Below are 23,676 nucleotides of genomic sequence, written 5' to 3' on the forward strand. Positions count from 1 at the left end.
CATATCCTTTGTAATAACAATTATTTAACTATTATTAATTTCAAGAATGTAATCACTCATCCGTAATTTTTCTTTATTTTTTTACATAAACATATCATAGGGAGAAGATTCAAAAGATTTAAATCCTCTCCTCCGAAAAAAAATTAAAAAGTTGATAATTTACAAAATCTAATATTTTTTCAAAAATAATTCACAATCAAAAATGAGGATTCTAAGTTGTAAAATATCTAAAAAAGCAATCATTAACGCAAAAAATTGCTGTTTGTATCAATTGACAACAATAAAATTCGCCTTCCAAAAAAAAATCATACGTTTATGGCAATTATAATGACATCGTGTATCAATGAACGATGTGAGGTTTGTTTTCTGTTTCTACACTGCAGATTAAAATTTTTTATCTCGTTTTTTGTTAAACTTTATATCTATTTAATTTTAATACGGCTATTTCAACTATAAAAGAAAAAAAAACAAGAATATTTGAACTAGTGCGCCATTGCTGCCCATCACACAATCGACCAATGATGTGTGCTGCACGTGAATCATCGACTATTGGCTGACGTTGCTATCGCGGGGCAAGCAGATAGAGCACACTGTGTGGCCCTGATAGCGATCATTCCCACTTACATCACACATCTTCGAAGACGGTCTGACGCGCGACTGACACTCGAGATCACACAACCTATTCTTATTCACGTGTCGCACGTTAAATTACAGTACTCGCTCTACATGCAGTGTCGCTCGTCTTATCCGTAACGCTATGAAAATCTGGACATCAGAGCATATCTTCGAGTGAGTACGAAGTGATTATTTGGGGCGAATACTCCGCTGAACGGTGCATTCCGTTACTTGACGCAATTGTTTCGTACAATTCGTCAGACGTCTCAAACGTCGGATTTTATCTCGTCTAAAAAACCGCAATGCGGTTACGTTACGTGCTCTCCTTACACATTCTCGTTACACCTGTTACACCTCCAGAAATGAGCAATCGATGGACGTGGGTTATCTCCAAAATATAAAGCCATGCTGACATGCCATTTATTTTTATCTGTCCTTTTAAATTGATTTCCGAAAATCTACAGAATATTTTGTATTTACAAGAGTAAAAAAAAAAAAAGGATGATATTAAAACAGTCTATAGTTCCTAACACATCCAATTTGTCTTAACCTAGTTTTCGTAGTGGTACCTACTTTTCGTTACTTCTTTCTTAAACAGGAGATAATAGTTTTGTCAAATGTTTAATTAATTTAAGAATGACATTTTGATGCGATTTTTCTCAGAAAATAAATTTAATGAATTTCTTCACAGTCATCCTTGGGAGACAGTAGCTCAGGCTGCATGGAGAAAGTATCCGAATCCTATGGTGCCTTCAGTTATTGGAGCGGATGTCATCGATAGAAAAGTAGTTGACGGTGTGCTCCATACCCATAGACTCGTTGTTTCTACCCAATGGGGTTTTCCGAAATGGACGCAAGCGGTAAGCCCCACATCTTTTCCACGTGCTGTCATATTGCCGCGTTAATCCGATAACGCTCTAGCATGCTTAATTCTAACCTAACCTCTGACTTAACCTTTAATATTGCGGTATTGCGGGTCTGTAGAATTGCATCAATTTTTTTATGTCTCTTACAGATAATGTTGTAATAAATGAAATAGTGGAATTATATTTTTATACAAAATTCTTATATTTATTATTTGTATATTGAAATATATAAAATACATGAAAATATTACTCGAAATATTCAATATAAGTTAAATTTTTATTAAAAAAATAAGAAATATTTTTTATTATATATATTATATAATATTCCAAGATTTTTCACTCATCTATTTCGATACTATATTTGTAACATGCTGAACCAGCATATCGACCCTGACAATGCTGACGTGAACATGAGATCGCTACCAGTTATTACGTATACTGTCACGTGCCATTTACGAAATGCTGTCTGAGTATCAAGTGGATATATTGATATTCTTGAAGATTATAGTTCTGTAATTTATGTATAGCTTTTACAAATATCGATTAAGTTAAGACGCGCTTCGCGGTCAGAACAGAGTCTTCTATGACATTCTATAGAATAATGCAGAACAAGTTACAGTATAGAATACTCCATAGTATCTTATAAAGTGATAGTGGAAAATTATAAATACCAATCTTTAAGATATTTTTTAATTAGAAGATTAAGCTAGCTCAAGAAAGTTGTACCTAGCAATATTCAGAAGAACATTAAATTATGTATAATCCAATAATGTGTTAAATATTTAATAGGTTTAAGCCACAGCTGGGGATTTTACAATAAAAGTTTGCTTTTATACACCATATTGCTATAGATATTTAAAATCGAAAATCGATATTTCTTCAAATTTTGTTTTTTGTAATTTATTCCCCGTAATTGCTCGGATTTCGGAGTCGTACCTAATTGATGGCTAACAAGAGAAAATTATACTCTAATTATACGACTTCGCAAAGAATCTTTCTGTTTATGATAGAAAATTACCAACCGGTCGCATATGTAATGTCGTTATAAAGAACATTCCTGAACGTAACTATGAGCTTTCAGTATGTAACCACGTGGATGTTGACCTACTATACAAGGTCGCTATTCACGTTGATTTTACTGAGCGAGATGCGCAGAGCGAATTGACGGTAACTCTTTGCCAGAACTTATCGACAACTTTTGTAATAAAGCTAGGTGTAAGTAAAAAAATTGATATTAGATTTTATTATTCTACTTCTTTCATACCAAAGACGTATACGAGTCTTGTTCTTAAATTGGTATCTTATTTAAATAATCTATTGCTCTCTAATTGGGGTATTATCTAAATTATCTGTTGCTGTTGAGTAGCATTGTCATAAATACATATGTGTATGGCTGTGTATAATGTATAAATATATGTGAATGTTCGTTGGCATCGAATTTGGATTTGTGAGTTCATTAAACTTAAATAGGTCTGTTTGCTGTAATTGAATTAGCGTAATCTTGTATGTGTTGTTTGAAGTTCAGTGAAAGCGAGAAAAGAAATTTTAGTATAGTCCAATGCAGAAATAGAAAACAAATCTAATGACTGATGTGAATCCGTCATTCTTGTGAAACTTACCTACAGCTCGATTCATCGATTTTTTTGGCGCGCTCTCGCGGCACGTGTTTCATTTACGAACCGTTTCATTTACGAACTTATCGGACGACCTTCTCGAGACCTTCGCGATTCGATGTCCTCCGCTAATAATGCTTGAATAAGTTATCGACTTGCGCCGATTATTCAGAGACCTTTACAATTTATTCTTCTAACTTCTTGTAATGTGCAAAGTCACATAACTATGCTATTGGTACATACTTAACGAAAGAAAGCTATTACTTTGATATAGATTCATAAATTTTATCTATTGATTTTTTTCTGTAAATATTACGTGTTCAACCATAAATATAAAAAAAAACTGTTTTATATTTAAACATATTATTACTAAACTTTTTATTTTCTTCTTTAAATAGCTTTTAAATAAATTTCTTGTGTCAGAATCTTAAATTTTGAAATTATGCCACTACTTTTGCGCGTTTCCTTGAATTGAAATAAGTTTCAGAAAGTGCGATACGATGTCTAGTATTAATGTTTTGTTAGTAACTTATATACTTTTAGAGATTTTAGCATTTACTTTAATATCAATCTGAAGTAGGGTATAACATTTATATTAGTCTCTGAAATTTCTTAATTTAGTGAGAAAGTGAACTTTGAACAGAGGCAGACGTTACGACATTAGTTATTTACGATTACGTAACTAGCATGCTGTTTGACGTTTGACTTCTCAAGTGAAATCTTGCATGAACGAGTTGTTAACGTAACAGTATTTACGAATTATTTTCAAATGTAAATTTTCACTAATTTACGATGAGTTTTATTTTCCTTCAAGTTATATAACTTGGCTTTAAGCTTTTTTTATTATGGTTTATATGGAACGTGATCTGTATACAAATTTTTTTTACTTGCATCAGCTTTTATTTGCATCAGCTTTTGGTTTCTTTTTATAAACAAAGGCACAAGAGGTGTATAGCCTATCAATCATTTGTCATCTTATCTTCTCTTTTGTCTCATGCAATTTCTGATAATTTTTACTAGTACAATTTCTGATAATTCCATTTTATCAATCGATGATTCTTCATATTTTAATTACACAGATATATCGGTGTTGCATAATAATTTTTTAGAGAATCAACACCATTATATTTATAAGTTTCTTATTTCTGTTATTCGTAAAAAAATTTTTGATATTGCACCTTGATGCGTAATTTTATCGGTTGGCGCGGCTTTTTCACGGTGATTCGCACAGTAAAATTGATGTTGCACTGATCTCCGGCGGGCGACAAGAAATCAATCCATGAAGCAACCTAACAGAATCATTCACCTCTTTCTGGTATCGCCCGTGGCGTGCCGGTAAAAACCTCGCGCCATTCACCCCAGTCTAGCAATCTCCGCCGGCGCGTCGCGGCAACGCGGAGATCCGGAAATTCGAAACTTTCGACAAACGTGCGCAAAAAGAAGGTGCCGAGGACCCGGGGAATTGCAAAACAACATCTGCACTGGCATCAACTTTCATAATGAGCGCGCTCAATGTTACGCCGTTTGGCAATCATCCAGCCAGATGCGCCCGCCTTCTGGAATACTCAGGCAGCAGCCTCCGCTCTCTCGGATTCTCAATCCTTTGCTACCCTATGGTACTTTCGAAATACTAGGAATTCCAGGGCATCGAATCCCCTTTCGGCCCGGTGAATCGCTTCCTCGTCAGATTTTCTATAAGCTCGGCCATTTCGCCGGACCGTTTTGTTGTGAAACGGTTCGAATGCCTCTACTCATGGTATCATATACAAGATGTTCGAAGAACATAAAGAGATCCCCCCCCCCCCAATATCTGATGATAAGAAATTCCTTCGAAAGATTTACTTTGTACTTGAAAAGATTTAAAGTTCTATTGTTTCACACTATCGAAATGCTGGATTTTATCCTGGCATATTTTTATTTTGATATTTATCGTTTTATTACCGTTATAAATGCATATTTGTCTGTTAAATAATTAAACCACAAAAACTATGACCAAAGAATAACAAGGAAAAAAAAAAGCTTTTGGCTTTTTGAACAACGTAAAACGCAAATACAATTTAAATTTTAAAAAGCAGGAAAAACGATAATATTCGTAGGGTATTTAAATTCAATTAATTGTTTGAAAATTTAATTTAGCACAGATATATGTATATACGTTTTGAGCAGATCGGATTAAATGTAATGGTTATATTTTTTTGAAATATTCCATAGAATATAGTTACCGTGAAAAGTTGCAATATTTAAATACTGATTTAAATACTGATTACTTAACGGATAGAAAAGTGCGAAGGACCATTTCGGACCGCGATACTTTCGTCGGCACCATTTTCAACGCCCCCGGTGCTGCATCTGCCAGCGTGCTATCCGAGTAATTAGCGGATGCACTCGACAACGAAACGCGCTCTGGAAAAAAAGTATGCGAGAAAAGTTCACTTATCGTGCCCATTCGCCCGAAACGCTCGAATTGGCGGCAGAAGGTTCGTATAAGCAGGCCGGTTTATTCGTGCGACTAATTAGAATATGCATAATTAATCGGCGAGGAACGATAATTAAAGTGTGCTTAGCGTGCCAGTCCAATTAGCGTCTTTCTAATTACCTAATTACTCATGCTAATTTGTTATTAATATCGCGTCGCCACGCAAACTTACGGAGAACGGTGTTCTATTTCTTCACGGTCGGGATAGACGTTTCAGATCGATATCTACACTTTCGAATTATGTATCGTCGCTGATCAGTTCTAATGATTGCTCGTAAACGTAAGTAGTTGTCGATGCGTTAAACTGCTACCAATATGTAAAAAAATTTTAATGCAAGATAAAATTGATTGATTGATCTTTTGTCACCGGAGATAACTCTTATTTTCATTTGACAACATTTTATAATTAATCTCTTTCGGCCTTATGTCTTTCGGTGAAAAGAATGTCAATTCGTTATGATTGATGATTTTTTTATAGATTTGAAATTTTATCGGAACTTAGATATATTTTTTTATGATGATTAAATAAATATCATAAATTTAGGATATTTACGTTTCTCGTATAGTTATGAGAGCGAGAATAATGCAACCGTCCGCTGTAGGCGGTTAAATTAATTACCGTGCACGCCTTCTGACGTAGAACCAATTAATAATCGCTTATCGCTTTCTATAGAGTTCAGCATTATTCGTGTAAATGTTGGTTTGTTTGTTTAATTCCTGTGTACGTATAACATGCTGATATGAATACGTGGTGTATTTCCATAAAAGCTCGTTGTTACCTTCCGCATATTGAGCGTGAATACTACTGTAATTTCTGAAAATAATATCTTATTAATGTTAATCTGTAATGCATCAATAATAGCCAACGGAATAATTAAATATGGGGTTAATTATAACTTATATATTATAATGAGGAATGTTTACACTTGGTGGATTATTGAACCATGTAGAATGACATGTTATAGAATCGTAAGCAATGCTGTTTGCAAAGTTGTCATATATTAATTTAAAATTAATTTTATTTAATCTGTTATATTACGTTGCAATAAATAATTCACGAATTATTACGATTTTATTGCACTTCTTTTTTCCGCTCTACTAAGCACACTATGAAAAGTCGTGAAATCGAGCCGAAGTAGCTCTCGAAGACTGAAACATGCCATTGAAGTTTGGAAGGCTTTATCGTTGAATTCAACGCGGAAAGTTTTGAAACCGGAAGTGCTTGTCTATAGCACTTCCGAGATTTTTATCGGTGGCCGAATCGGTTTTTAGCAGTTTGCCAGCCAATTCTTGCCGGAACTACATTTAAATGATGCGAAATTCTTTTTTACACGAACACGATTTTTACGTTGATGCCAAGGCTTATTATGCGAGCGCACGTTTTCTCTTTTATTTTTACAGTTAATCGGCTACGCGAACTTGTGTTATGCCAGCGAACGCAGCGAGGTCGATCCCGTGAATAGACAAATGATCCTCAGGACACATAATGTAAGTATTCACTCTTTGTTCGAAAATGGGTTGAAAAACCGTTGTGCTTTCCCGCGATTCAACGATATGATGCAATTTCGTGCAATTTACGATACATTTTTTTGCATCACAGAATAGCTGCGATGGTTATATATTAAATGGGCTGGAAAATACGGCTAATGTATCATGGCGGTTGACTTGTCACTAATATAAACGGTTTCTCAATGTATATAATTGGTATATAATATAAAAATAATTTTAGATATTTTACGTTTCATGTTTAAAAAAAAAACGATTGACATTAATAAAATGAAAATTTCCTCTCGCGTAAGCCTCGCGTAAGCTGATGTCTCTCATAAAAGCAAGCAATGTGATGTGAGAGCACTCGCACACCACAAAAACGACATCTCTAACCGTAATCCAATATCTCCGATCATGTTTCCGGTATGCGTAGAATAGCATTGGATCCGAAATATCTATCAGTAATAGCTTGCTTCGTTTAATTAGAATTGTATAAATCTATGCTACTCGTGCGGTTTTCATTGAATTTTTTAATGGGAATATTTTTTACCGTCCCTTCTCTTGCAGATTTATTCATAATTGCATATTCGTAATTGCATACGTCGCTACATTTGGATTCAATTTGCGATCCTAAATTAGATGCAGAGTAGCGCATATGTATCATATGCTGAAATGACTTTTTGGCAGCATCAGTGTCCGATTTCGCAATTTGGCCTTAAGCCGTCATATTATTACGTTATATGAAAGTATTAAGAATTTGACGTCACTTATCATTACATAATTATCATTGATGAACCTGAATACTGATCGTTTCTGTTTTCAATTTTTCAAAATTTTTCAAAATTTCGATTTCGAGAGAGCATAAGTGAATATTAATAATTTTACATAGATGCGTATGTCCATCGAATAATATTCTCGTACTCGGTGGTCAGTTATCAACGGAAGCGCCGCGTCGAAACGCATCGGCGATCGCATCGCATATGATTTCTCGTTTCTGCGATAACGAAGTGAGCATTTTTGGGCGATTTTTCGACCATAACGAAATTGCGAATGCGTCGCGGTCCCTGTTGCGAAATGGCACTTTAATAGAGTGTCGCCCGGAAAGAAAGAGAGAATGCCGGGCGGTCACTCCATTAGCGCGTAATAAAAGCGTTCTTCCCGCAATGCTGTTTCTCTTTACATATTTCGCTAGTGAAATTGATGCAAATGTTATGAATAAATGAACTTGCTTTATAATGATTTAAAGTTATCATTCCGATTTATTGTTTTCGCGTCTATTGATTCGTTGATAGCCGAATTTACCATACGACCTTCATAGTATGTATTATATGATTCGTATATTGAAATTGTCGATTCATGTATTTTATTGCTTCTTCATCTTTCTTTTTTCCTTTAGCTTCAGAAAGGAAAATTGCATAAAAATATTGCGCATAAATATTACAGATATTTTAAAATAATGTCCCTCTTCTTGATTTAGATATTGTGTTAAATTTAAATTTGGGCATAATATACAATATCAATATAGCAATAAAAAATATAACACACACACACACACACACACACACACACACACACACACACACACACACACACACACACACACACACACACCCATCCTTTCACATATATTTAGAATATAAAATATATTCAAATGAAATAGATTACAGAGGATGACTTTTCTTATTACGCTCTCTTTTCTTCATATCGTATGGATAGTTAAAAGTTGGTCGAGGCGAATTACTATTCCTGGCTCGCTTTGTAACGAGCAAGTTTGTCAAATTACGTTAAAGTTTTTCATGCGGCGTTCGTGTCTGGAAAATTCACTTGGAAACTTAATATTTTTCAATACCTCTCGTAATATGCGGATTATAATAAAAAAGTTTGCGAGTTCCACGCGGTTCGGCCAGTCGTACATGCAACACGTTTCGGATGGAAGTGCGCTGACACAAAATCGCGGATTTTTTCCGTGGCCGCTATCAGAAAACGATTTTCGAGTCTCGATTTACATAACATCCGTTCCAAGGAGTATGCATAGTAAAGACCCTCAGGAAAAGTATCTGGCTGCAAGCTCGAAGAGATCGACGCGTCTGAGAGCAGGGGGAAAGGGAGGGAGGGCGAACGTGTCGAAGGGGGGAGGGAGCTGATGCACGCCACCACCGTATCCAGAAGGTTGGATATGATAGGTTATTGATGCGCGCATTACCGGGGGGTTGCATAGCTCGGGGGAGCTTCTCGACGCGGGGTATATCAGGTGGGGTGTCAGGGAAACGGCGGTGGGATATGGCAAACCGAAGGAGATAAAGGAGAAGAGGAGGGAGGGAGGGAGGGAGGGGGGGCACGGCATTGGTCGTGGCTCTCCCGTTCGCGTCGAAGATCATCCCCCGCTTCGTCGACGGAAAAGAGACCACGAGAAACGCGGGGCGGTAGATGCATTACTGGTATGATGAACGATCCGCAGGTGGCTTAAAGCAAAAGGAGAAGCCTCCCCCTTCCCATATCTAGGCGGAGCTGTTACGTCGACCTTTTATATCCATCGAGATTCCGTATGTATCCGTGCGAGTACATTATGTACCGACGATCGCACTCGTACGTTCCGATTCCGGCTAATTCGTACGAGAGGGTGCTTTTACAAGTGGAGGTAATCGGCGCCTGCTGAGCGATATACTCGCGCGGATAGCTGATGGGATGATTGAATAGGATGATCGAGCGAGAGTAAATCGCCTCGCGAAGGTCGGTGTAGCAATTCCATTAGCTATATACGCGCGGGTATTTTAACGGCAATTCATTGTTCATATGTTTATCGATGACTGATAAGAATACGATGAATTATAAGTTTGCATTCAATCGTATACGAAGGAAGATGGAGGATACCGGGATAGCGACCGGTTATGCAAAGTGGCTAATAGGTTCGCCATTTTTTATTATTTATGTAGCAAAGTGGAGCGACGGCGGGCCGCGTTATTTCTCTGCCAGGCACACATCGCGACATATAAAAGGGTGATACATTAAATCGCATAAAAGCGGCAAACGGTGTACCGCTATTGTGCCGCGTGTAAACCGATACGCGGCGGGCAAAGACAAATCGCGGAGCGTCTGAAGTATTAATGCGGAAAGCCGTATACAACACGCGGAGGATGCAGTCGCGCATGATCGATTCCGCTTCGAATCCGAAGGTGAATACCGCAGACGTCGTGCCACCGCAATAAATTCGCCTTTATCCGCTCATCGATCGTTTTACGGGTGCAATCTTGCCACCTTTATTCACGCCGGATGCGTCACGTATAATATACGCAAGGCCGTCCCACGGGAGTTTGTGGCGTAAGACGGCGAAATACGTTATCGTGTGCATTATGCGAAGTATCCAACAAGTGCGAAACGAGGAAGGAAGGTGAATTTAAGGAAAATTCCGGCGCGCACGCTGCCGTCACCGGGGAAATGCTGCGAACGGCATGCAGTTGATGCCTCGAATGAGACCGTCTCTCACTGCATTTCCCGCTCGCTGAGTGAGTCGACGTCATCTTTCTTGTTCGTGCCATCCTCCTCCACCTCAACGAGGAAACGTCTCCGCAATTAAGGCTCTGGCCGAATTCCCTGGAATGCACTGTTCATTTGCTGGCGTGTCTCCAGGATTTCCGCGGTGCCACAACGCAACGTGCTTTGTGAGGACTTAAATTCATGTTAAAATAAGCATTACTAGAAACTTTCCCGGAGAATGTCAGTTGTGTCGTGCTACGAGATACATGTGTCATGGAATATTTATATTACGCGATATCGTATTATAAATTTATCATACTAGACCACCACAGACGCGCGCTATGCCATTTATTTTCTTGCCACTACGTATTTTTCAATAGATTTACAATCAAAAATGTAATTTTAAATTTATCTACGTACTCTTAATTTCGACAAGTCATGACTGAATACGTCGTCCTATTTACATTTAGTTACGTTTCTATTTTGCCTATATATCGCATCTCGTCAAGATGGTTATATTTTAAAGATGATTCTAACGATTCTAAAGATTCTAACGATTGCTAATCGTAATAATTTATTAAGACGCGTTTGCCGCATTAGAGACGAGCTCAGACTGAAATTGAACAATCCTCTCGAGATGAGTTTACGTTACCTGCCGCGCATGTACGCATGTACGTAGACAGGCGTGCACGTTATACGTGTTATATTTTCGAGAAGATTACGCTGGACGATTCGAGCTCGGTCGAATCCAGTCGGGGTGTAACCAGTACCAATCGAATTCTCCTACCCCTACGGGTGAAGAGATATGTCTTTTAGCAATTTAGCTCCCTTATCGGATTAGGCTGTGTCGGCGCGATGCATACGCAACGCATACGTTGCATCGTGATACGCCGTTGTGTCGTTGATCCTAAGTACACGGGCGGTACACGTTGCATTGCGTTATAGGACCGAACATATAATGGGATAGCTGGATATCGTCCGCGAGGATTATACCTGGTACACGTGACTATTAAGACGATCACGATCACGTCCTGGAATAATGGAGTTGCCGCCCGCACGCACGCACGCACGGGGAGGGTTTGACGGATCCCCGCGCGCCGATTTTCGTAAGTCGGCATTATCTCCAGAAGATTACTTTCGCGATTGGTTATTAATTCCGCATGGAGGAATCGCGGTCCACGTGGTTGATACGACAATCGCAAGTCTTTTTCTTCTCATCTCGGGATAATCGAATCGGCCCGAGTTGTACGGATTTCCATAATAATGTCGCTGATGTTCCTCCTTACGAGATTACTCATGTGACTTACCGTTATCTACGACATACGACAATAGCATAAATTAGCATTAAATGGTAATACTGACAAAGATGCGCATAGAATGTGTTGCAGTTATGCATTTTATATTTAATATGAGATCTCTTTATGTGTTAAATAGTCTTACGATTATTTATCTAACTTATTTTAAAGTCATATATTATGGATGAAGCAAATCTTATTTTGTCGAGATAAACAGACTGACACTGTCCACAAGCCAATTACACGAAGAATCCAATTAAGGTAATGGAATTTGAAGCTCTTTCCCGCTAATGCTTAAGTTGACACATATAAACAAGCGTTATTGCGTCGCAATATGGTGGACGGTAAAAAGTTGCAATGTTAGCGTAGCTATTTTACGGCTTGTCAAAATCATCGTCATTTGCAGTCCGGTTACGGGTGCACTGCCGCGCGATAAAACCGCGATGATACACCGTTACGGGAACATTGAAAATAAAACGCTATTTTTTTTTTCGGTGAGTTACACGGCGCTGGTGATAGTTACGAGCAAGGTGTTTTACGCGCCGGTCCGCTTAAACTCGCGCTAATGAAAATACTGCACTGTCCGGGCGTCGCAAATATTGCGCTGCTATAAAATTGCATATTGTTAATTTACAGCGATACGGGGTCTGCCCCGGCGCCTCGCGGGAATTCGCGGGCGTCATTGTTTCGTAGTGAATATAAGCGACGGCGCAAAAATGATGAAATATTTTCCCGTTGCTACTGACCGGATATTATCAGATTATAGAACAAGCGCGGGCTCTGCAAGCTGACCGTATGTTGCACGTGTCTGCTTGCACAACGTTAATCGCGTATATGCGCCTGTTTAAATCCATTCATCCTTTTCTCGCGCTGCTCGCGCAGATGGGGCATCTTGGACTGTCGGCTTAACCCATTATGCTTTCGGGACAGTAATACTGGCAAATGCTACCGAGATTATTACCCAGTCTCATTAGAAGCAAGAAGCTGCCGAGAAAATCGAGTTGTAATTGATAACTTTAATCCCTAACAAGATGTAATATTCGTCAGTGACGAACGTAATGCGGCTACCAACCAGCATTCGTCGTATCAAAGCGTCAAACGTAAACGTCACGGTTATAGTCCGCGTGCAAAAGTAAATAGCGCAGCTGTTAGTACCTAATACGATAAAGCGAAGTTATATCCGGTACATCAATTAGATTCCACGGAACAAAGACAAACGAGCCGAGAGCGGACCGCGAAAGGGATGTATATTTCGGCAGCCCGTCCGAGACGACAGATCGCATCGGGGATGGCGGGTTAAAGGGGATGAACGACTATACAAGACCGCCGGAGCTCATTCCGCGACGCGACGTGAAGTTACCATTTTTCATTAAACTATCCACCCACCCAGGAAATCCGACCGCCGATTCTATATTTCAATCGGTTCGAAAAGTGCTGGCGCTACCCGCTCGCATTCATATAAATACCCCCGCGGAAATGTATATACGTGGTCGTGAGAGGTGTGCGAAACACGTGGCCCCTCTCTCTCGTGCAGCGCGGCGTTATGGCGCGCGTTGAGCCGCGTGCAATTTGTTGTTTTTATGATTTAGAGGACCGCACGTACAATAATTCAGTCGCCTATACGTCCAGCGAAGCACCCTCCCTCTCGCCTGCCATCCTCTCTGTCGTCCCTTCTCGCCCTTGTTCACTCGGGACCGGTCGGGAGGGATCCTCCATCATCCAAATCCACGGGGAGTCCGCGAGTACGAGCCGGGAATACATCGCCGATACGCGCACGTCCGTTATTAATTCTCGTCCTCGATGGCGAGCGGTCGAGCATCCCCTTTGCCGACGTCGCGCTACTCTCCTCTCTTCGTTCATCTCGCTCGCGTCTCGGTGTTTTCGCGCTCGCGCACAGAAATTCGTGCGGCGATGAAGGCGGCCGCGCGGGCAGAGGGATCGTTAGCCGGGGAAATACACACGAGTCGTTGCCGCTAAAATATCGTTCCGGTTTCCTTCATGCTCGGCAACGTATTGCGATCCCTGCTTACACGCAGGCGTGCTTGATTGATTTACTGGGTCTCTGTTTTTGCGGGATTCCCGGAAAGCCCGCCCCGCGATCGGCGGGGAACCGATGCGTATTAACCCTTCGGTGACGCGCGCTTAAATCATCTGGATTCGATGGGCCCCAATTTTCTTCCGAATCACCGGGATGATACCGCAGGATTTTATAAGCACGTCGTTTTGGAGTGATGAATGGCCTTGGTCACGTTTGTCTCGCGGGTTTGTGTGCATTTAATCTCTCGCTCGGTTAATTTTATTCAGAGATTTTGGCGATATTCTGTACTAATATGCCAGATGTAAAAAAAAAACCATTTAGAAAGTATTTCGATTCAATTAAAACGAGTTCTCGATCATCCTGTTAGAAAATACAAATACGCACCTTACGAGTGTACGGTCCGTGTATCTTGCTAGCTTGAGTGTGAGAGCAAGCGCTCTAGAAGTTCTCGGTTACGCGATCTAATATCGATTTGTCAGCAACGGCGAAATCGGCTGAAATCGACGATTACCACGCGCGGAGGAAACGTCCGAATTGTGCGTTGGGGTCGATCCAGCTTCCAGAGTTGTGTGCCGCTCGGCAGATTTGGGTTTCCGGCCGCGAAACCCTCTCGAGGCATCAGATGGTATGGGCGAATTGCGAGCACACCAGGCCCCGAACAATGCAGCCTGCGCAGCTAAATCCGCAAAGTCCTCTCAATTATGCGGCAATGCTAATTACTCGCGAGTGCACGCTGAAGGAGAGCCTCCACTCCACACAACGGCTCTCCCTACTCTCTGCAGTCTTCCATTCTCCCTTGCTAATACCAAAGGGTGAAGCGGAATCGAGGAAATTCGATCGAGAAGTAGAGAGACGCATACTGTGCCTACCAGAGGAAACCTCTCCTTCGACGAGATTTTAATTAGCAAAGTTTAAGTTAATATTTCTCTGCCTACTGTGGGAAAATGGATATGTACATTACAATCACATGCATACATTGATAATATTTCCATGTGAAAGATTAATTTATTATTTGTGTATTCCCATATTATATATTATTTATGTTATCTAGCAAAAGTGATCATACTATATTTTTGAAATGATAAAATAGATTGCAAAGTATTTTTTGATTATATAAACACACACACACTCTCTCTCTCTCTCTTTCTCTCTCTCTCTCTCTCTCTCTCTCTCTCTCTCTTCCTTTTTCTCTCTATTTTTAGGAAGAACATGTACCAGCAATTGAATCTCTTGGTATTGAACGAGTATCTTCAACTTCCAAATTGAATTTCTACTTATTTTAGCTCCTACTCGTTTTTGCATCATAATTCAGTTTATGAAAGAAAGATATTGTATTCATAAAGTATGAAATGCTCACTTTGCTATAAATGCCGGCGCAAAATCGATACGATGCTTTCGTGGTGGCCATTCAGAAATCGTCCGAGATATCTCGTCTCCCAGTTGATGCGTCATCGGGTGCGGCCGCCGCGTTGCAACGCTCGCCGGTAAATGGAAAGCAAACGAGAGGTTTTGGCACAGAGAGGCGGACCGATTGGCAAACATCGGTTTCGACGCGCGACTGACGAGAAAAATTTTCAATTAGCCGATGCACCCGCGGCATCGCGTAACGTCGCTCGCCGCCAGCACAACGATGCACCACCGCTCTTCGCGGTCACGCCGAAAAAAGAGACCGAAATTAATTACTTTCGGCATCAACGCAGATTCGCAGCTGACGGGAATCGTTGATCGATCGCTTCGCTTGACACGATTAAATTCGGTTTGTTCTGCGACGGTCCGCTGCCTTTGCGACTGCTTACGACGCTGTCTAAGACGCTGATGACATTCGACGACGAGGAAGTCGTTCGTTGTTCAAAGCACGCAATGCGAGCAAACTTCTCTAAATATTTATGGAGAAAGAATTTATTTCGGCACTGAGAAAACACGCTTGTTTCGTGGGAAGATTCGGTAGGAATTAAATACGATTGTCGGATTTCGCGTACACGGAATAGCATCGCTATTAGCATATACATCTGACACAGGAATTTTTATGGAAAAATGATAATCCTCGTAAAAAAAAATAAAAAAAAATCGTGGTGAGTCGAAATCGACGGAACGTATTTGCAACGTATTTCAATCGCCCGTTACTTTATTATCCGTTTATATTCGCGAAAAAATATTTTCGCAGCTATGGTATGCTGTAAATGCGCGCTTAAAGGCTTACAATTTTCAATCCATGCAAAAAAATATTTACATATGTCATTTGCCGAAATGTTTCGAAAATCAGAAGTTAAAACAATTTCTGTTTCGTGCACTTGGTTACTATTTGAGATTGAAGAGAATTGGAATAGGAACCGAAGGAAAGAGACAAGCGACTGCTCTTTGATATAATACCGGATTGCCGTAATTCTACCTGGTATTAAGCGAAGCGTTTTTCGCGCCGCGGTTAAAAAATTCGTTTCAATAGGAGTGCGATTACATCCCGTCACAGACATGACAATGGAATCTCTCGTCTCACCAATTACACCTCTTTCCATTTATCTTTTTCTCGTCGTTGAAACGTTCACCTTTTTCCATGCATAAACCCCTGTGCAGCGTTAAGCTATTGAATATTATCAGATATTTTGCAAAAAACAAAATGGTATTTCTGCTATTTCTTTAAATGCTCGAAGGAAATTATTAATATTTTGAGTTATAAGCAACAAAGATGTCGTTTCCAAGGGAACGATGATTAATTACGTGACTTTCGAGAAATATAGCTTCGTTTAATTAAGTTATTGGAATAATTACATTGAAATATAGCGAAATATTTAAATTGGATGTTATTAGTCGAGAAATAATAGAATGTGCTCGACGCGCGATTGTAATATTCTTTCCGCGAGAGAAAATTAAGTACAGAGCACAATACTGGCAACAACAATACTAGTATTTCACATTGGTAGGCTTGTTGCGGCTGCGGTACAATAACAGTATCTTATTTAGATAACCAGTCGTGTACTTTAGTAACAGCTCTTCAATTGCTACGAACCTTGCCTTTCTTCCCATGTTCCATGACCTGTATACTATATTTAGAATGGATTCGGAAACTCTCAGAGAAATGCATTACTAAATAACAAAATTTAATATCTTATATTTCTTGCTGATTATTGCGCGTTTTGTATATTTAAATATTTCCTAAATATATAAATCCCGTCTTTTAGCATATCGTAATTATTATTATTTTTCAAACGATTTTGCGAGTAATTATTTTCTACCCGTTGAGACCGGAATAATATCGCGAGATCGTTATAACACGCGAAACTCGGATTACATCGGCGCTTTGGGATCGACTTCTGACGTCGATATAATTTCGCGAATTTCACAGTGATATGGTGCATGAACAGTGGTGCAACGGCCACATGTAGCGTCTATACTGCCGACGGAAATTTCATTTCCCTCGGATTTAATCGACGTCTTTGTCCCTGACTCGCCGACCGTGAGCCTCGTGAAACGCAGCAGCTCGCGGACGTAATGTTAATTTTTCGTTTCTTCTTTCACGTCTGTGGATCATGGCGCTTTGGAAACCGACTCGCGCGCGGCGCGAGGCAAAGTTGAACGGCGAATTGACCACGGTGTAACACAGTCGGCTTCACTGATTGCCAATATGGTGGAGTCCATAGGGTACAACACTGTGCCATTCTATATCTGGGATAGTCGCGGACTCGCACAATGTGCCGCGGGCGTTAATTTCCTCGTGAAACGTATTGCGCCCCTGCGATTCAATTGTTCTACCCCACGGCATACGATGCCACGATGGTGCTCGACCGGAGCTCATAATGAGTAACTGTTCTCTGGCCTCTTGTCTACGTGTTGTTAGGACCATTTTAGGACCGTGCACGCTCTTCCACTGGATTTCCATAGCAAAATTATAATGATTATTAACAAATTTTGACCATATCAATTTGAGGTCTGACGTACATCTTTACATGACAAGTGAAGAAATGTCAACTTAAACTTTGCTAATTAAAGCTATATCGAAACGGAGGTTTTCTCGAAATGATTATCCAGCTGCATCAAGATGCGATTTTAGAGAGATTAGATCATGTCACAGCACTAAAGATATACGAAGTAAACAATCAACACTACAATACAGCTGCAATTTTTGGATCAAACAGCGTCTAAAAGCGTATACATTTACCCGCGCCAATAACAGCGAAAAATCGAAATCCGGGGCCGATTTTCCCGCCACAAATTTGCAACAACGAAGGCTCTACGGTACCAACAGCAAATACGTTTCAGCTAGGTACAAATTTTATGACAGCGACACAGATTAAACTTTAGGCCTCGGGGTAACTGGCTCGAGGCGCCCAGTTGTCGCGCTAGTTTTCAGCCCTCTCAGCCCGTTCCCATCCCCTTCGCCATCGTCGCAGCGTGGGTGATTGTTTCTCTCGCGGCGGGAAACAAATCCGCACGCGATGACAACGCGACGCACGCTGCACTCTAACAGGCTTCATCTACCAACGGTATGCCGCGCTGCAACAAAAGCATGCCGCGCATCGCTCCGCAGAGTGCTGTTTGTCGCTTTGGCGTCGCGTATTTACGCACTGGCGCACTGTAATGAATTCGAGATAGTCTTCCAACGCGCGCGCGACTCTCCGGTTTTGTTACACTCTACGTTCCTCTACGTATTCGATTAGTTGCGGCGTGCTATATACATCTGGGTCTGTACAGCTACCTGTTCGGTTTCTAACACATACACGCTGTGGCGCATTGTGAGATCACGAGATATATATATATATATATATATAAAATGGTGATTTGACCTGAGATTGCATTATCGCTGCGAATCTTTCGTGAACTCGGCAGTTTTTATTGCAACATGATATCGTAGAACTCGTTGCGCGAATATTACCTTTGGATCGTCTTAGAATCGCGCATAAAAAGAGCACGAGAATTTTCGATATCCATATGGATTTATATAATCAAGCGAGGTAATAGAATATTTACACCGGATGGACGCTATATTGGAGAAAATAAAAAAATAATTCTATTGGTCCTGTCAAATAAAATATGTATCGTATGATGGACATCGAAAAATCAATTTAGATCGCCACAAATAAATGTCGTGTCCAAGTCATTTGGAAAGAGAAGATAATAATTCTGAAAATAGCTCAGAAATTTACGTCGAATAATAGAGCCAAAATAAAAGGAGAAAAAAGAGAAGAAAAAATATCGTAATGGAAGGTATGGAAGCGGAATGCAGGGTACGCTTTTTTCTCTGTGACGGGAGTCACTACCGACTCGTTTGCTTGTTTAGTGGCATTGATTATTCAAAGGTACGTCACTTTCGTGATAACGTTCCATCTCGATAATTCCAACTGCCCATCTACCTCGAGGGTTACTAACCCCCCGAGTTGCACACAATAATCGATACGAGCGACCAAAATTTATGATACGAATATATGGCAATACGAATGTATTAAGCAATGTGTTTCTTATCTCGTAATATGACAGATTTGATAATATAACTCACGTGTGTCTTATCAAAGTTGGAAAATCTATATAGCTATATTATTTCAATGATATTCTCAATGATAATGATATAATATTCAATGAACATCTATGTTTATTCAATGAATAAAAATACCAGAATTTATTTTTACTTGATTATGTTCAATAAAATGTTTTATGAATATTTGTATTAATTTGATCAACTATTGCTACTTTTTACAGTTAACCTTCGGTAATTATATCGCTGTAGACGAAGCTGTCAGATATACACCTCATCCAGAGGACCCTTCCAAGACATTACTCACGCAAGAAGCGGTGGTCACTGTCCGGGGGGTACCGCTGACTAATTACATGGAAGACCTCTTAGCTTCAAAAATTTCCTTCAATGCAAGTAAAGTAAGTGAAGTAAAGTAAGTCCTCTTTTGTTTAGATATTCCGTTTGTATATACAACTTTCTAAAAATTTGACAAAGTTATATATTGTTAAAAATTATACAATTTTTATAAATTATTTTCATTTACTATTCAATATGAATTACGACATATTAACGTTTAGAAAAGTTTTTTATGATTGAATAAAAAGAAGAAAAAGATGCGTAAACTTTTTCTCGAGAAAATCATAGATTTTTATCCGTATAGAAATTTTTCCATTGCATGCTATTGGTACTTTTTTCAATTCGATAAACAGTCTGTCAAAGATTCGCCATAAAAAGCGCTTCATAACGGTGATGCGCCCGTGCGTTTCATAAAAGTTTATGAATGACATCAGCTGCAATGACGTTTCCGCGATCAAACTTTTTCACACATGCATGTAATCTTTTTTTGAGGGCCGACAAGGGTTGGAATGGGTGATCAACAAGCTCGAATCCGAGATGAAGGAGTTTGCCTGAAAGGCCCAGCCGCCGTCGCGAAACTTCTGAACTGCCGCTATCAGCACAACACGAGCGCCGGCGTCGATAGGGAGCGGCAACTTCTAGATCGAACGATTACGCGGATCAGAAGAACATTAACGTCCCGGGCTTCGTCAGAAACGAGCAGATGATTCGCCGCGGGCCACGTAGATCGCCTAATTGAATTTTGCGAAACTTGTTACTAACCGGTTCGTAGGAAACGAACGTTCCCTTTGAAGGGCGATCGCTTCTGTAACCATACACTTGGGTCCAGGCCTGCAAGGATCGGTTGAACGGGCGAGATAACACGACTGATATAGAAATACGAAAATACGTAAGTTTAACTCAAATGAACAAGTACAATGGTTGATACAGCAGTGGGATGGCAATAATTCCAATGTTTCAACCTATACATCTCATATACATCTGTCGGCAAATCGCCGATTCGTGATGTATCTATCATGAATTTATCTAGCCAATTCAAATACGTGGACGTGAACATGGACGACCTCCACCATTTAGAGAATTCAAAAAATAATATTGTCAATATTATATGTAATTTATTAATTTAATTTAAAATATTTAATTGAAAAAAGTTTTAATAAGTATTAGACACAATTTCTTTATGAAATCCACAAATTTTTGTTTTCTACCTTCCCACACGCTTTCTATTTTTTTATTATATTCTATTTTTTTTTATTACATTTGTTATTGCAAATTACTTTTGCTTGGACGTAAATTGTACGAGTACGTCCTACGAAACCTATTACAAGCTCAACATGCGAACGATCCCATTGACTGGCCGAAGACGAACAATGCAGACACAGACTTTCGCGAAACTATGTTTCCTGGAACTATGTTGGCCGGACTCTCATTCCTCCTCAGCGAGAAGCCAAACCTCTTTGATCGCGGCGAGGAGGCAACTTACATCGCGAAATCACTGCGTGGTCTCTTTGACGCATCGGCGTATTTGCATCCGAGAATTGTACCGTTGTCGCGACTAATTAATTTCGCGGTTTTCTCTTTGACACTTTGTCGACGTACCGAGGATTTATAAGTCACATCGATCTTTTCTCACGTTGACTTTCACGATTTTACCGATATTTTTTTCGTATCGATGATTTGTTCTTTCAGCCAGTGTGACCTGTCGATTTAAATCCACCGATTGTTTTTAAATCCCAATTGAAACCCACGTGAAACTGCTCTGTTGGCTAAAAATAAAAGAAACACCGGACGAAAGTGGTATTTTTTATATCAAAAAGTCGAACGAAAAGGGAAAGAAGGGGATGAATTTATGTACGGCCTACGCGCGGGCCAGAACGCTTTAATTTAGGAAAGTCGACATGCACGTCGAACGCGGACGTTGATTTACCAACGAGCTCAGCGGTTCGATAGGAAAACCGAGCAGACAAGCACTGGGGACGCGTGCGTGGGGACGCGTACAAAGGATACTGCTCACCGCTTTGTGATCGGAAGCTGTCAATATTTGTCTGCGTCGGGTAACAGAGAGGGCAGCAATGAACCGTAACGTCATCAATTATCTCTTACATACCACCACCAAACGAACCACGCGTCAAATTTGTCCGTCCTACGTTACTTTGGCCTCCTCGCCTCTGATCGTAGTCGTTCGCGGCCAACCTGGTGATTTCGATCGAAACTGAAGGACATGAAACCGTTTCCGATGAAAATCGTCTCTCGACGGCAACAATGACCCGATCGAAACTTCAGTCCATTCGAAATCAGAGATTGCCAGGAATGTCGAGTCCGATCCTTCAATGATGAATCGATTTCTCGCGCTATGTTGTGTGCTACACACGTGGAAGTACTCTATGGCTTGGCGCAAGCACTCTCGAAAGGTAGTTAAGCCGAGCGAATGCCCGGAGAAGAGAGAGTGGCATTGAGATATTTCGCGGAGAGTATTGCGGACATTGGTAGACCACCTTGACCGATATGTCAAGGTCTTTCACGTGATGCTGTGAAAAAGATGTTAATAAATTAGATTTTTGCAAACAACGATCGTCATTTGAATAATTCGATTTACAAATTATGTTACGTTATGATTTCGATTACTTGTTATTATGGACGAATTTAAACGAGTTAAAGTAAGGTAAGGTAAGATCGAAAAAGGAAAATGCATTCTCTCCGTTCTATATACGTTTCACAAATTTGATTCAAATTTCCAAATTTCTCATCTGCAGCATCGACAATTCCGGATCGGCCAGTGATGCTGAACATGTTCAGCCAGGATATATATGTTACGTATTACATATTTACTCTGGTATCGCGAATAAAGCCCGCGCGTCTTGCCTTATTCATATTTAGATTGCAATACTTTACAATGCTACATTAGAGACAATACAGGCGAAGTGGCAATACTTGAGAGAGGTCTCCCATGTGCGGTTTTTGGAAAATCAAAAAGCGTCTCGCTGCTTGCTTCGGATTCTCGTGACTCTGCAATGAGAAGACTCTGCAGCGAGGAGACGGATAGAGGAACTCGGGACACCGAGTGCCATCGTTCTCGTTCCTTCGACCTTCGGGCGTATGTACCCGAGCTCGTAAAAAGGATTCGCCTTTCACAGTCGAATCTCATCCCCATTCCTCTCGGTTCTCCCGGGAGAGGGTGAAATTCGAAGAATCGTCGAACGGTCTCATGGTTTACACATCGTGACGGCGCGCTCTCGTCAAAACCCGTAAAAGCTCTCGGGAACGATCGACTCTGAGAGCTAGCAAACGGTCAAGGAGATCCTCCATACAGTTGCCGATTCACGACCTCGTGAAAAGCCATCCACCGCAGTCTTGGCGCTCGTCTTATTTTCCCCCCGTGTTGCTCCGTTGCGCCGCTCAGCGCCGACGGTCGCAAAAGCGCAGCGTCAATTTTCTTCCAAATAATAAACTCGATCGACCCACGCGAGTCCATACACCACCTATTCGATCGGTCATTCACGCCCTGAAAAGTTCTAACGACTTGCTTCTTTTTTATTTCAAATGTTTTCAAAAGTTTCGAGAACTCACTTCTGCGTGCTTCGATCATTTCCGTTTGTAGAATTAGGGTCGATAGGGGAAAAAAGTTTTCCCCCCCTGTGTGCAGCAAGTAATACGCGTTTTGATATTTAATTCGAAAAGTTCTTATCTGCGGAGAGATTGCATTTTACTAGTCCAAGGAAATTCTGGAAAAATGCCAAACGCATTTCGCTATTAAAATCTCGTTGCCTTTTTTATGTGCAGTTGAGACATTTTTTCCAATAATTTAAGAAAGATCATAATTTTAACGTGGAAGATTTTCCCTTTTTTTACGGATTATCTTTCCGTATTGCCCGTCAAGCTCTTATTTTACTTGCATCAGTAGATAAAGAGAATTGGCCGCAAACCCGATGTTCGCAAACTCGGTGTATTTCTAAACCAACTTCGTCAATACATCCCGTTTTATCCTTTCTGAGAAAGAACTTTTAATGAGTT

The 23,676-nt window shown here is 40.3% G+C and overlaps 1 protein-coding gene across 2 annotated transcripts; it reads left to right on the plus strand.

Annotated features, from left to right (window-relative positions):
• Window positions 1-302: 302 nt before the first annotated feature.
• Window positions 303-20,851, plus strand: slmo (PRELI domain containing slowmo). Of its 2 annotated transcripts, XM_011632442.3 has the most exons (5): window positions 321-789; window positions 1,307-1,475; window positions 6,972-7,058; window positions 19,554-19,727; window positions 20,158-20,851. In XM_011632442.3, the coding sequence occupies exons 1-5, from the start codon at window positions 758-760 to the stop codon at window positions 20,218-20,220; spliced, it is 525 nt and encodes a 174-aa protein (XP_011630744.1). In that variant the 5' UTR covers window positions 321-757; the 3' UTR covers window positions 20,221-20,851. The 2 variants fall into 2 exon arrangements, with proteins under 2 accessions (XP_088938930.1, XP_011630744.1); XM_089082804.1 differs by lacking the exon at window positions 6,972-7,058 and having other exon boundaries at window positions 303-789.
• The last annotated feature ends 2,825 nt before the right edge of the window (window positions 20,852-23,676 follow it).

The sequence above is a fragment of the Pogonomyrmex barbatus genome, unplaced genomic scaffold (genome assembly GCF_055798465.1).
Source record: "Pogonomyrmex barbatus isolate J1 unplaced genomic scaffold, ASM5579846v1 scaffold6, whole genome shotgun sequence".
In the NCBI taxonomy this organism is placed as follows: Eukaryota; Metazoa; Arthropoda; class Insecta; order Hymenoptera; family Formicidae; genus Pogonomyrmex; species Pogonomyrmex barbatus.

Bases quoted from the DNA above. Each gene is read 5' to 3' on its own strand.
- slmo (XM_011632442.3), top strand. From the start codon at position 758: ATGAAAATCTGGACATCAGAGCATATCTTCGA. The intron at 7,059-19,553 runs GTAAGTATTCAC...TACTTTTTACAG, and splicing joins TGATCCTCAGGACACATAAT to TTAACCTTCGGTAATTATAT. The intron at 19,728-20,157 runs GTAAGTGAAGTA...TCTTTTTTTGAG, and splicing joins TTTCCTTCAATGCAAGTAAA to GGCCGACAAGGGTTGGAATG.